A 15,815-nucleotide genomic window follows, 5' to 3' on the forward strand; every position below is an offset into this window, starting at 1 on the left:
AATGCCATTTTATTTTGTATTTACATTCCAATTTTTGGAGTTTTTCATTTTAACATACTCATAAAATTTACATCTGCAACGATTTTGGTTCGGTTTTGTACTTTTTTGAGTAATCTTATTGATAATGGGGATGTACTAGAAAATTTAAACTTAATAATTATTACTTAAATTTGAAATATTTAAATTCCCTACTTTTAACAACTTATTGCGTTATTAGGGGGAATTGATCAATCCTATGTAGATAAGAATATCTTAAATAATATATAATATACGGAGCGACAAAGTTTTTATTAACGGATTTGTTATGGACTCGATATGACATCAGTTGTTGTTAGGGTATTTATTTGTTATAGCATTCAATTAATCTACAAAAAAGATTGATTCTTGATTTTCACCTTGATTTTTAAAGAATATATAAGTATATCATACAGCGGGAGCCTACAAGAGTTTACGTGATCTTACATTATACCAAAGCACTTAAGCAATCTATATTTATGAATGAAATCAATCCATCCAACGACCGGCTTTTTTATCCACTGTCAATAGGAAAAATTTGATAAAAACATATGGTAGCACACCTTATGTATTCTTATTGTTTTCAATTGTAACTTATTATTTAGAGTTAGTTACTAATTATTATATACATTGAATTGATAATTTATCAATGATAACATGACACGAATATCATACTCAAGCCCTCGATTGATATAAATTAATATAAAAATTAAAATCCTATCTAGGTGGATTCACTTAATTACTTTGGCTCACTAAAGTGCAATAGGTCCAAGGGACTATATATAAATTTGAGGCAGCAAGGATATTCTACGTGTGTGTTTTTTTCATTATGAGGAGAAATAGGAAAATTTAATGACGTCACTGTTGATACACATAACACTCTGTCTTATATAATTCTAAAGTATTAATTTGAAAATCCACACTTAATTATTGTAGGCAACACAAATTAAGAGAATAAATTAAATAATATAATTAAAATTCATTTGTACAACACAATAGTTAACTTAGGACCATGCCAAAAAGTATAAAAAGCAAAAACATTTAATTTATATTGATTTCATATCCATAAAGGTAAATCCTTCCTAATACATAAATTGATTGTTGTGAAACTTGACGATATCCTTGCTTTATAGAATACTAAATCAATTTCAGAACTAATTGTTTAAAAAAACTAACATTAATTTGCTTAGGGTATATATTAATAATAATGAACTATCTATATATAAACTTGTATTAATATATTTTATGTATATTATTTAATTTGCCATTTTATTACATAATATAAGCGTGGTGAATGAAAGAATAGCAATAAGTAAAAATTATAGTAAACATATATTTTTTTTTACCGAAATAGGTCACTAACTTTTATCGTAATCATACTTTTAAAAAAAATAACAAGGTGAAAAGATAACCTTAATTCAATTTCGTTAGCAGTAGTAATAATTACCTCTGCCAATGAAGTTAAATAATGAGATCTGTGACGCTTTAGGCCTCTTAAAATGACCAAAGATAGTTAAATTAATGGACTGTATTACTTACTATATAATAAATCAATTGACAATAATAATACACGTATATTGGTATAGCTTTCTATTTTTCGAATGAATAATAATAAGAATAGAAAAAAAAATGTGGTGCGACCATATATACTCAATTCTTCACAATTAATAAGTAAACAAATAATATTTAAATACTCATGCCATATTATATGTTTTATAACAGTCAGATCACTTAATATCTAATGATCATTTAATGTCAATGAATACTAAAAAATCTTTTTATTTTTATTTTTTTGTCACATTTTATTTTTTTTCTTCAATAAACTAACATATAACGAATGGCAAAAAACGGAACAAGTATTAAAAACTGTGTCTATATATTTGAAAGGTTCAGATCCAAAGTAGACAACAAATAAATTAGAACAAATACACATTGATAACGACTATTTGTGTAAACCCCGGTTTCAAATAATTTGGAAATGCAGTGAAAGGAAGAAGCGGAACAGTTAGGAATTATATGGAAAATTATCTTCCAATACGGAAAATTTTGGCTAAGATCTAAAATAGACAGAATAAAAGTTTAAATCCAATATTATTTTTTTCTTTTAACAATAGGTTCAAAGTAACCAAGTATAACCATACGATAGGACAATTGTTTTGAAAAAAACAACAACATAAGGCTCCATAAAACCTAAGCATTGACAAAATATAAAGTAAAAAATAAAAGACTTGAGGAAATAAAATTGGATACTCACTCAATACTGATAGTATGTTCGATGATAAGAGAAGAAAAAACCAAAAATGATAGGGCTTGGGGAGGGAATTAATATATGATAAAAATTATGGCCAACGCCTTCGATAGGAAGTATAACAGAATATAATTTAAAATGAAGAGGCATCACCATATCCCTTTTAAAATATAGATGTAATTTACTTTAAATTACAACTAAGATTAACATTGAAGTGTTAAGAAAAAAAGAAGTAAGCACCGCCGAGGAATTAATGGCATGAAATAATTTTACTGATCAAGCGTAGCACTTTTCAAGATACAATAGAACTCAATATATAAACATTGGCTTAAAAAAAGGCAAAAACTAATTAAAATCTCATTATGGGGTCAAAAATTTTGAAGGAAGAGGCAGTGAAACAATTTTTTTACATTTTTTACAAAGAACTGGAATGGGGATGAACAAACTAAGAAAAGTGTTTGCTGAGTGTCGTGGCATTCTTCATTTTATTAATAATAAAAGAAGTAAAAAAACTTGTATAATAAAATTTATAATATGATCCATAATCTATAATCAAAATAATTGTCTACTAGTTTATCAAATCTTTACTTGACTATTATACTAAAGAATTAGGATAAAAATTAGTATATAATTATACAAATACTTTTTATATATTTACCTGAAGTATAAACTACAAGAAATTAGCCAGGGTGTGAAGTCCCAATTGGGTAAGAAACCATTTAATCACGATTATTTATATGGTTTTGGGGGAAACTAGCAAAAGGCTATCTCGAGCGTGTGGCCTCAAAGGTTGTTATTAAATTTGCAGTGTTTATTATCTGTAGTACAATATGATATTGTTTATCTCACGAGGAGTTTTGCTCTGGCTTACCTGAACGAGTTTGTGTGGACAAAGTTGGGGAAGGAAAAAAAGAAGATAGAGTGAGAGAAATTGAATAAAAAAATCTAATTTTACCTGTATGAAGGCTAAATTTCTAAGATTTATTTACCAAGTGTCGAAAATGTAGACTGGATCATTTCTACTTCCCTTCTTCGTTCTCTTCTCTTATGAGAACAAAGTTATTTAGATAAAATATTGTATTTAAATTAATTTTTATTTTTTTTAAATCTCTAAATATGTTACGGGCAATGTGCAAAATGCCCGCGCAATCTATAAAATTTCCAATAGAGTGTTCAATGGTCATTTTAACTTCATGTATATTGTCAGGTAAAATGATTGTGGGGAATTTAATTATTAAACAATTCATTTAATGACCAGAAATGTATATTCTGTCAAAATTGTTCCATCTATGGCCTTAAATTTTACGCTTCAGAACCTTCCAGTGGTGTTATAGGGGAAAGTAAAGATGATTGGACATATCTAGAGTGCTCAGATTGACAATCTGACCAGGACGGCTAAGGGCAACAGAAAGGAGCTAATCACAAGCAAGAAGAACAAGAAAACAATGATGATGCAACTCTCCTCAAGGCAGTTGATGGAGACTGAGGTAGGACAGTGTGTCAATGTCCAAGTTCCAAATATCGGCCGAGGAAAAACTGATCCCACTACGTCTTGGCTCTTATGATCCATGTAGCTGAGAACGGATATTATAGATTAGGTACAAAAAATGATGTCTCAAAGCATCTCAATGTAAGAAAGCAGTTTGAGTATTGCAAGGAGTCACTCCTCAGTGTGGATGAAGTTATACCAAAATATAACCTGGCTCTCAGGAGAAGTTCTGGGCCAATATTTAGTTTTAACTCTACCGTAGCCGCATTTCTATACACCACGTAACCCTTCTAATATGATATAGTACACCCCAACTCACGGGTTGTGCAGATGAACTACTTGGACAAAGGCAACTTAAATTTCAACGCCACCCTTCCTTGAGCACTAAAATACCCTCATAATATCCCAAAATATACCTCGGCGTACAGGTAGCACTATAATACTCAAATGAAAACAAATTCAATCTATTATAAATTCTATATAAGGAGTTGCTTTCCATCTATACAACATCTGAATTTAATTCCTGGTGCATAGATAGAGGCTCAAAATTAGTTAATTGATTTCCTAACATGGGAGACTTCAAGATAAGTCATTACAATTAATAAACTATGACAGACAAAATGCACTATAATATTACTCCATGGCATCTCTTGAACTAAAAAAGCAACAAAAGTCTAAAACTGTATTTTAATTCATCTAATGTCATGATATGGTGATGGATGACAGAAGAATGAAAGTGTACGAGATTGCTAGTGGCCTCGGCATCTCGAGTTGGAGCTCTATTTCCATTAATTTTGCTACTACATCTACTGAGGTGTAAGCTGGTGCATTGTTATGATGAAAAATGACTTTTTTCTGGGCCAATCGTGCCCTTTTTTCCTTGCAGCTCTGTTTTCAAACGGTCCAATAATGATTAATAATATGCAACTGTAATAGTTTTACTCTTTTCCAGAGAGTCGATGAAGATTATTCTTTGCAAATCCAAAAGACAGTCGCCAAAATCTCTCCGGTCGATTCCTTGATTCAAACAAATGCCAAACATGCAAAAATAGACAGATCTGTCTGAAAGTTGGTGGGTGTGCTACCAAGAGATGCGAATAACTAAACATTACCTCGTTACGCCCCTAATAGTCCCATCTATTGGGCTTTGCATAGAGTTTTCAAAGGACCCTCATACTAGGTAGAAACATACAAAAACTTGAAGATCGCTTGCATTTCTATTTTTAGTTTGAAAATGACTTTATAAGGAATATTGAACTTCTACTATCAATATGGCTACAAATCTTAACGAATAAAATCCACACTGTCAATTACTAGAATTAAATAATGTAGGACATATAATTGTAGCTTTCAAATGCAGATTGATAGAGTTCATACGACTGTACGTATTTTCTGAGACGATTCAAAGCCTAAATCACAGCAACAACGAATGGAAAAAAAAAAAAGAACGGCGTTTATTTGACGTTCAGTTTCTTATTGTCTATAAATGTAGTTTTTTAACTACTTCTTCCGAAGATTACTACCTCATATATTTTTAATTATGGGTATAATTATAACTATTATCACCTCAGCTCAAATATAGTTTTATATGGAGATTAGAAATTATAGATCTTATTTTGTGTGTACAACTTTCCATATTTTTGTACATTTATTATTTTCTACGAAATGTCTAACCACACAATTTGTATTATATGACCATTTGTCATATTGTTATTGTCCAAGTTGGAAGGAGAAGCTTGCATTTGGGTAAAGACATCATTTGCAGATTTCACAAGATTCATAAACAAAATAATAAAAATTGACTGAAGTTATTGGTAGTTCAATGGAAAGGGATATGATTTCATTACAATTGAACAGCGCTCATACTTATTCCCTGAAATTGGCAATAAAAAAAAGGGATTAGCAGATCTTTACTTATGGTGCCTATGCACATAGTGTTAAAGTTTCCAAAGTGCCTCTAAAACTAGTTGTATTTAAAAAATTGTTAAATTAAGTAAGGTTGGCGCCGCCATAGGCTCATGCGTCCTCCCTTTTACCTTGTGAGAACAGAATAATGTATAACAATGGAAGTTCTGTCTTGACTTAATGTCCCTTTTAAATTTTAACAATATAATTCTAGTTTCGTAAGAACGTACAATGGTGCCCTGTGCCAACTTGAACTATGTACCGAACGATAAATATAGACAAATGTTTCAAAAGAAATTATAAATATTACATCTTCAGGAATATATCGATAGTATATATCGTTGATATGCTCTTATTATTTTCATACTAAGGAATGTAGTCCTTAATTGGTCGAGGCAGAGCATTTAGGTAGGGTTGTTGCCGAAAATATAGACAAGTGAGTTGGACTAATTTTGTCCTCTCACATGCCCCCCCCCCAAAAAAAAAAGTAAAACACACATCCATCTGGAGAGGTTAACACTATAGACAAACTAAGACACCAAGTGTAAGCGGGAGATAAGATCATAGGAAAAATTTACACCGTTTCGAAAAAACCAGCAAAGGCTTTAAAAACCAATTAGAGGCCCCTGAAAAAAAAATCACTCATAATATAAATAAATAAAAGGCGACTAGGGTTCACAATTAAAAATTAAAGGGCGGCCAAACACACAAACCCAAGTGCCTTGGCCGAATGATTGTGTTGGAAAAATTGAGCCCGATCCGAAAGTCGGGTTAGGATCGGATCACTTTTTTTCTTCACATCAATCATGGCACCCACTGAATGTACGGAAACCTTAGCATTTACCTATATTCTCTATGCTGCGGATCAGCCTTACTAGTAAATAAGGTTTTTCTAATGAAATATGTCTGTTCAACTGTTTTTTAAGGGAGGAAGCTGAGATTGTCCTAAATGTTTTTTTAATTGCTATCTTCAATTTGTTGGAATATATGTTTTACAATTTTTTATCGAAAAACCTGGCAATTTTCCACTTTTTTAAGTGGTGGCAATGGATATTTCAATAGATTTTTTCAAATCTGACCTGGAGCCCCTACTGAAAAATTTCAGATTATCTCCTTATTAGAGGAATATCATAGACATATCGCCAGAGTTTAAATAAATAATTCTAATGTCTTCATTGTTTTCTTCTCACAAATAACCGTATAACTATAATTAAAACAGTCGACAACAAAAGATCATCTTATCATGCTCCTCGATTAATGGGATTTTTTTTTGTGATAATCAGAAATATCAAGCCTTGAAGAGGGATACCAAAATATAGTAGAAACATTATCCGAATATCCATTTGGAAACCTATAGGTGGGCTCACTAAAGTGTTTACGCACAGAATAACGTAGGAGATTCAATGACAACTGAATGTTTTGCCATTCATTTGTCGAAGTACTTGACGGATCAGTTTTATTAATTTGATAATTATCATTCAATTGAGTTTTACTTGATTTCAGAAACTCCAAAGCATTTTACTTGAAGATATGTGGACTAAATTTCGTGAGATACTCAACTCTCTTATATCATGAATGTTCCAAAAAAAGAAAGAAGATAAAAAAAAAATATATTTTTTATACTTAAATATTATCATTCTTTATCATACCATTCTTTAGATGATAATATATATTTAAGTATAAAGTGTAACCATGTGTGTTTGTGTTCATGGAAGTTTAATTATATTTACATAAAATTGAAGGAAACAACAAAAAATGCTGTATACAAGGAGGTTTTACAATAGAAATTTACCTATTATATAATTATAGTTTATGGTTGATCATTTTAGTTTAGAATTTGAACATAAATAAGATAGACATAAAATAATCTTTTTAATTGGCTGTCTTCAAGATAGCGTGTTTATGCTAGTAGTATATAAATAATGAAAGGTTAATACAATTATTATAGTTAAAAAATACATATTTAGGCAAACATGAAACCTATCTTTGACACCTTGTTAAAATGTGAACTAATTTCTGTAAAAAAATTATACTGTTAATACAAATAAAACTATTATATCCACACCAAGAATTATCAATGGAATATATAATTTCTATTCAAAATATATAAATAAACAGCATTAAGAGCCTAAGTAACGCCCTCACTAAAGGAAGTCTGTTTTTGTTAGAGTGTGATTTTCCTTTGGTGTATTCCTTGCTGACACCAATGTAGAAGGGAATCTAGTATATGTTGTTAACAACCACATAATGTTAAGATAGTTGCTTGCCCTTATCGTAAAACTTATTCAAGCCCTTCATAGTCCGAAAAAATAGCATGTAAAGACAAATTTGTAAGGGAGCGCCATTTGTACATCTTGTATTATGGTTAAAAAGGAATTTTGTTACAAAGTTAAAGGCTTTATAATGCTCTTTATTTTTTATTTTTTTAAACCAATAAATATATTATTATTTATCATAGATATATAAAATATAGTTAGTGATAACAATTTTAAATTATAATTAAAAGAATATAACGTATCAACAAATTTCCTTTTTAGTCTTTTTATTTCACTCGCAGTCTCTATAAATTTGTTTGTGTGGTCCTGCAGAGAGATGTTGTCCCTAATAGTCGATGCGGCCACTTTGAAGGGGTACCCGTCTTTTTTTCTTTTTGGATTGAATGAGTATTGCTAGAGTTGATTCTTTAGCACCACCAATGGAGGATAAACCCCTCATACATTTAATACACGGTCCCTAACCCCAAATTATTCTTCAATTTTTCAGGTAATCTACTCATTGTCTTGGATGGGGGCTCCTATGCCTATAGATAGCCAGTATGCTCTTCGTGATTTAATCAAAACGCTATTCATTTCTCTCATCGGCGACCACTTTAAACGATCTGGATACTTTTTACCTTCAGCTTATAGTATTGTCCTCTTCCCCGGAACCCAACATGTGGGCCCCCTTCCTCCAAGACAATAAAAGAAGATGCCACTGGAATTTTAAGTCAAACATTCCCAAGCCTCCAAGTCCCAACTGTTTTTGGGAGCCGAACAAAATCAATTTCTTTCTCCTTTCCTTCAAGTATGATACAATGTCTCATATGGTGTGTATGCCACGATGTGGTTTACTCCTGGAATTACTACTTGATTCCAACATTTTAATCTCTCAATAAGGGTGAGTCTATGTTTTAGAATTTAATCCATGTATTTGCTAATAATGCTATCTATCTTCCTCAGGTTTTTTAAGATTATTGTTTGTGATAGAGATGGGATTTCCCAGGATTGTTGCTTCTTCCACTAAATTGAAGGAACATAGATTTTGAGGAATCGTTGTCATATTCGTAAGCATATGAGATTTAGATGCATTAACCCTCAAACCAGATCTTTTCTGAATATTTCCAAAAACTTCTCCCAGCCTAGATGCTTGGGAGTCAATGTTGCAACCACTAAAAAAGACCATTCCATCATATGCATAAACCAGGCTTGTCACTTTTTATTCTCCAATATCTGCACCTCTTGTCTCGGCATAAATTTTTTTTTGTAGGCGAGCAATAGCTAAAAGAAAAAGCATTGGACTCACAGGAATCCCTTGTCTCACATCCTGTTGTAGCCTTTTACTATCAATGATGGAATAACATTCATTCGCCAAGTTCCTTACAGCCGCACAAAAGGCTTAAAGGAAATTCATCCTCACTATTTCTTCAATAATGAAGGAGTGCTAAACTGTATTGAACACTTATGCAAACTTCAGATGAATCAAGGCAACATCTTCTCCTTTTGCCTCGGAATAACCAACTATGGTTTTTAATTACATCGTTACATCTTCCATTTGACCAAGACGGAACCCGAATTGAGTTATAGGAAGCTTTTTGTTTATAATCGGTTTTACTCTCTCAGAAATAATATCTGAATAAATTTTATAATCAGTTTCAAGTTGTGTTATTGGTCACCAATTTTTAATCTTGTCTTGTCATTTTTTTTTTTTTTGGTATAAAAATTATGCATCCCTTTTTTCGATCGTTTGAGAGACCAGGACCAAACAAAGTATTGTTGAAAAGTTTTCCAAGGTATATGGTTAATTGTGGAAAATGCTTGTAAAATTCAGCTGTGAATCCGGGTATGCCTAGGGATTTTTTTTACCTTAAGTTTTTTTAGCTATATATTCCCAAACCTCCGATGGAGTAAGTCGGTTGTCAGATCATTTTCTTTTATTATTTTTCTCTCAGTCCCAAGCTCTTTCTTTGCAATAAATAGGCGTTGATAATAGTTCTCAATGACTTTAATCTTCTAGTCTCTGGTACATTTTATTGTATTTTCAGTCTCAATACCTTGGAAAGATTGTAAAAGGATTTTCTATGAAATAATTCTTGGTTTTCTAGAATAATTTATAGTCCACAGTATTATAAAAAATGTTATCATAAAGCTACAGTTTAGTAAATAATGAGGAAAAGTACGTTGCAAGGCTAATTTTGTTTATAATAGCAAAAAAACTAAATGTACTTCAGTGAGTACATAAACAATTGATTTTTCTATCCTTAAGTCGAAAGCACTAACTACAATTATAAAGTGTGATTCAAAACGAGCGTTTTTTTGGATTGTAGATATAAAACACATAAAATATTATATTATGGTAAAAACTTTATTATGAACCGAAAAAACAATCCTTTACAATTATTTCTAGAAAATAACCCCCTTCATATGTTGGCCGCAACTGGCCTTTAAATGGTTCATTCTTTCGCTCCAATTTTTGAGGATGACGCGTTCGAGCATTTTGACAGGAATGCTCGCGAATAACTCGCTCAATATTTGCTTCCAATGCCTCAATCGCCGCTGGTTTATCCACATAGACTTTTGCTTTTACGTAGCCCAAAGAAAAAAGTCCAAAGGTGTGATATCACACAATCTTGGGGGGCAATTCATCGGCCCAAAACGTGAAATTAATTGCTCACCAAAATGTGTCGCAATAAGTCCATTGTTACGCGCGCTGTCTGGCAAGTGGCACCCTCTTGTTGGAACCAAATGTCGTAGAGACCACGTGCTTCAATTTGAGGTACCAAAAAGTATGTGACTATGGCGTGATAATGTTCGCCGTTGACGGTAACATTTTGACTGGCAGCGTTTTTGAAAAAATATGGACCGATGATTCCACCAGCCCACAAAGCACACCAAACTGTTGTTTTCAATGTATGTAATGGATGCTCTTGATACAATTTGGATTGCTTTTCACCACAAATACGGCAATTTTGCTTATTTACGTAGCCATTGAACCAGCAAATGAACAAAAATTTTGCACGGAAAAAACGGATACGTTCCAGAGCCCATTCACTGAAGGCACGACGCAAACGAAGATACAGCAGCTTAAATTCTTGCACGAGCTGTATTTTGTATGCCTTTAAAAACAAATTTTTCTTCAAAATGCGATAGGTTGTTGCATACGACAAGCCAAGTTGTTGAGAGCGGCGGCGAATCGATTCTTCACGATCTTTGGCTACACTCTCGGCTACGGCATAATATTTTCTACATTGCGAGCAGTACATGGCCTACCAGACGACGGGACATCCCAGCAAGTTGCTGCCCCTTCAAATTTTTCGATTATTCGGGGAATTGTGGATTCTGAAGGTTGATTATGTGGACCATAAGTTGGGCGTAATTTGCAAAAAACTTATTTCACAGAACGCTGATTTTCATAGTACAATTGAACAATTTGTACACGTTGTTGTGGCGTATATCTTTCTATGAATAATTGTAAAACAATAATGAGTAAAAATGACGTAAAAGTTTATCTGTTTATTAAACAAGATTTTTGTATGATCTGTATAATATAAATAAAGAATTTTAATTACGAAAGAAAAAAATAATGTAGTTTTGGGAAAGGAAAAATTATATGTTTAGAAATCTAAATGGACTTTCCAAAAAAATAGTTAATACACATTCTAGGTCAAAAAACAACAGATTTGAAAGTATGAAATAGGTAAAGACATATATTTAGTATTAAAGACAATGCAGTTTGGCATAAATAATAGTATATAGTGATGTATTGTATACAAATTACTCATATATTTTTGTTCATTTAATAAAGATATATCTTATAGGTTGAAAAGACCCGAGCTTCAAATATAAATGATGCATTTTTTTAAAAATTAACCTTGATTTCAGTTATTACTAACCTTCAAAAGACTGCTGTCAAAATTTCATGAAAATGGTGCTTTAGTTTGTGAGTTATTGTGCTAAGTTGGGACTTGTCAACTCATGTGTTAGATAGATAAGAAAGAGTGAAAGACAATAAATAATAGCATAACTACTAAAGTCCAGCATGACTGCAGAGCACTTTCTAATTTCTTGATAAATATATTTTTGTTTTCTTATTTTTCTGTAAGTTGAGCAATGAGGTGACAGGAACATAAAATAAGAAAATGAAAATATTAACATTCGTTAGGAGTAAGCAGTCTACCAAAGGATATAATAATTATTATAAGTGCAATGGTAGAAAGTTTATATTTTCAGCTCTAACTATAAACTATAGTTATGAATGAAAATGTTGTCTGAAATCCAATGAGTGTAACTTTTTTTTTTAAAGTAGCATTTGATAAAAAGCAAAATATGAAACATCTTATTAATAATTACTTCTTATTTTGAAAGTTCTAACATAAGCGAGCAAAAAACAATATTGTATGATCCCCATTTGCAACTATAGTGCTCCTTTCTCGCAAATACATTTGAAGTTAAAAAATAGGGAGGCATAATTAAGAAGAGCACTACTATATTCTTCCAGTATATTCTTTCTAATATTTATATCATTAATGTACGTTTGCTGGAATTTGACAGTCTTAAAATCCACAAGCATGTAACGATAGATCGAATAATTATGTACCAATAAGAAGCGTCATAAAGAATTTTTGGGCGAAATGTCCATTAGACTTTCCCGTTTTCGGGTTTATATTCCACCTACACATAGAGCTTTTCTGCAAGTCAGATTAAAACAAAAAATGACTTTGGCCGAGAAAGCTCTGTCAGACCATTTTATTTCGGAAAAAATGGATTTTTTGTTATAAATATACCATTTTTAGGTCTATTGTATCGTCCTTAAAATTAGGCACTTTTAAAATTTTTCGTATCTAATTTATCAATAAGAAACTATATGGACGTTGTTTTTAAGAATTTTAGGGGCCTAAGATGTGATCAACAGGATTATATTGCAGAGGGAGATTTTTTGTTTTTTGATTTTTTCAAAAAAAAAATTCACTAAATAAAGTTATTTTTGGAAAAAAATTCAAAAATAAATAGCCATTCGCGAAAAATTAAACCATTTGGAAAATAAATTTCATATATTAATTTTTTTCATCCTCACCAAAAAACAATCTAGTAAAAAGCAAAAAATCCTTGGTTGGGGGGCTACAGCCCCTGCAATCACACCTGTGGACGCTCCTGCCCAATGATTTGGAGTTTCTCTGTTATATCAAACATAATGTTCTTCCTTTTTTTTTAACACATATCACTTCAACTGGAGTTAAATCTGTTTTTATATTTTATAAATTATAATGGTGTGACAGGAGCTGAAGAACTGTGGCAATGTAAGCTTTTTTTATTGTTTCTAGTAGATAAGGAATATAAATCCGAAAACGTGACAGTCTAATATTAATTCAGCAAATTGTTTAATATCAAGTGAATTAATTGTGATTGCTAAATAGATTTTATATACAAATTTTATTTATAAAAATTTTTATAACCGATCAGATTAAATTTACTATTCTATAAAATAGTATTGGAATTGTTTAATTTGTCTTACCTAGTATCAATTCATCGATTTGCCAATAGTCAAGATCTTTTTGTAAGACCAGAGCACACATATCTGTATTTAAATGAAGGACTCCAGTTCTATATATATCCAAAATACTATTAAAACTGTGCCAATTTCGATCAAAATAAAATTCATTTATTTTTCCTGGTAAGTATCCATCACATAATTTAAGTATATCTATTTCAGTTTTGGCTCTTACCAATTTTCCAAGTCTAGTATTTGGAAAAGTGCAAAAGTTTGACTCTAGAACTTTGTGTCTTCGACCTCCAACATCTAAAACTATAGCTCTGAAATTTGGATAAAATATCATAAACATTATATTTTTAGTAATTAGAATTATTGACTTTAATTTATAATTAGACTAATATGAATACTTCATAAAGGGTTCACAGTTTTAATGTATCTTCAGTTTTTTATACGTTATTTGATTTGAGTTTATTTAACTTTTAAATCAATAAACTCAAATTTCATTTACAAATAATAGTAAACTAGGATATGAATAAATTGTAATCAGAAATAGGTATAACTTAATTTGCGTTGTGCTACATTTCTTCTTAATTAGTTGTTAATACATTTGTTCTTAAATTCTGGTATTAAAAATTACGATTGACCAGTACCATACCGAACTATGTAATGAATAATTTAGATGCAAGGTGGTTAAAAAGAGTTTATAGATGCTTCATATTCAAATTAATTGATTAGTTATTATAAATATAGTTATAACCTATTATGCAATTCAATTTTTCTCCTGGAATATTATTGTAATCTATATTCAACCAAGCCTAACCAGCTTATATAATTAAATTTCTTAATAAATATTAAAAACTAAATTGCCCAAAAAAAAAAATCAAAATTGACAAATTTAAAATGCATTTTTTTTTCAAATTGAAATATAAGGTCTATACTATACATCCCTTCAGCTATGATATAAAGCACAAGAAGAAAACATACATTTATCAACATGAGACTATCATTTTGTAGCTCCTCCAATTTTAGATCCCCTGAAGTACACTTTGTGACAGTCTCCTCAGACAGTGATCTCCAAAAATCCTTTATAATCTTGCTTTTCGAATTACAGGGTCTGCTCCTTTCATATCGAATAAAACTTGCTCAAATAACTTCGAACATGCAGTACTTATATTGTTCCAAATACTTTCCTTAATTTTTAAATAGTTTCATAAGGTTAGTATGACCATATTTAAGTGGGTCATAAAGATCATAACCGTTTATTTTTTTTTCCCTGAGATCGAAGATGGCATTATGAATTTTATATAATGGTATAAATAATACAAAGATAACTATCAGATACGAATCTAAAAGTTTTTTTATCAGGGTTCCAATAAATAAGTTATTTATTTGTACGTATACGCTTATTACTTCGAAAATTACAATAATGTAGATAAAAATGCTCATATGTCTTACAAAAGTTTTCAATTTCATATTCGTTCTTAGGAGGCCAAAGCTTGTATAAATAAAACTTATATATAGGGAAGAAATGTAATTAAAAAGAATATTTTTGTAAAGGACAGTTTTTAAATTAACTTTAATAGAACTGATTAAGTGAAGATGTCATTATTCCTTCACTGTATAAAAAAAGAAAATTAGTGGAATTAGAGACTATTTCTAACATTGAAATTGGTCTCTACTTATCAGTGAAACACCAAGTTATTATTTGAGTACTCATTTGTAGTATTAAGTGCGTCAAATTGGAGCTTAAAAATGATTTTATATCATTCGAGACGACTATGTAGGGAAGGATCTTCTACATCATCATCATTGTTCAGCACTCTCCCTCTCACTCGCTAAAGATGTGATTTAACACGAGGAGAAGAAGGGAAGAGTGAGTCGGACGGAAGCACAGAAAATAAAAGTAATTAAGTAAATAAACAAAAGAAAAGAAAAGTTTAATGCTTCAGCCTCTTTCTCCAGCAAAATAAAATTGAATCGTCGTTAGGGATATCATCATCACTTATCTGATATTGAATAAACTATACCTTGAATGGAAATGCAAGAATAATTAAAGCACCGATGGATTTGTTCCTAAAATTAATTATTACAAAAAAATATTTGATACACTATACATTTACAAGAATGAAATTCAAAGAATAAACGATGGTAAAAGTGGTCCAGGGTTTATTGTAATAACATTCAAGGTTCCTTTGAATGTTATCTTAAAATTTGAAAGTGTTGTGGGAAGATTTGAAGTTAAAAATGGAGTTGTGTGTAACGTATGGGTATTTGGAAATCTCAGAAGAATTCAAAATCCAACAACTTCTCCAACAATTTCTCCATAATCTCCTTTAGACCGCGCAAGTCCCCACGTACTGGAGCCGGAGAATGATGAGGAGCTTGAATATTCAAAAAAGTTTAGCAAAATTA

At 30.9% G+C, this 15,815-nt stretch overlaps 1 protein-coding gene and 1 long non-coding RNA gene across 8 annotated transcripts in view; both read right to left on the reverse strand.

The window, feature by feature from the left end:
• Window positions 1–15,815, reverse strand: part of LOC121127040 (potassium voltage-gated channel subfamily B member 2) — an 88,495-nt gene that overhangs the window by 51,948 nt on the left and 20,732 nt on the right. For all 7 annotated transcript variants that reach the window (XR_005867457.2, XM_040722412.2, XM_040722414.2 and 4 more), the window contains one exon: window positions 13,425–13,723. Coding sequence is in view for 6 of the 7 variants with exons in the window: in XM_040722412.2 (XP_040578346.1) it covers window positions 13,425–13,723 (299 nt within the window). In the remaining variant the exon portion in view is untranslated. The remainder of the gene's footprint in view (window positions 1–13,424; window positions 13,724–15,815) is intronic.
• Window positions 1,585–2,654, reverse strand: LOC139906825 (uncharacterized). Its single transcript, XR_011782809.1, has 2 exons — window positions 2,270–2,654; window positions 1,585–2,205 (listed from the first exon to the last, which is right to left on the reverse strand). It is a non-coding gene; the product is annotated as an uncharacterized lncRNA (long non-coding RNA).

Source organism: Lepeophtheirus salmonis, chromosome 12 (assembly GCF_016086655.4).
Source record: "Lepeophtheirus salmonis chromosome 12, UVic_Lsal_1.4, whole genome shotgun sequence".
In the NCBI taxonomy this organism is placed as follows: Eukaryota; Metazoa; Arthropoda; class Copepoda; order Siphonostomatoida; family Caligidae; genus Lepeophtheirus; species Lepeophtheirus salmonis.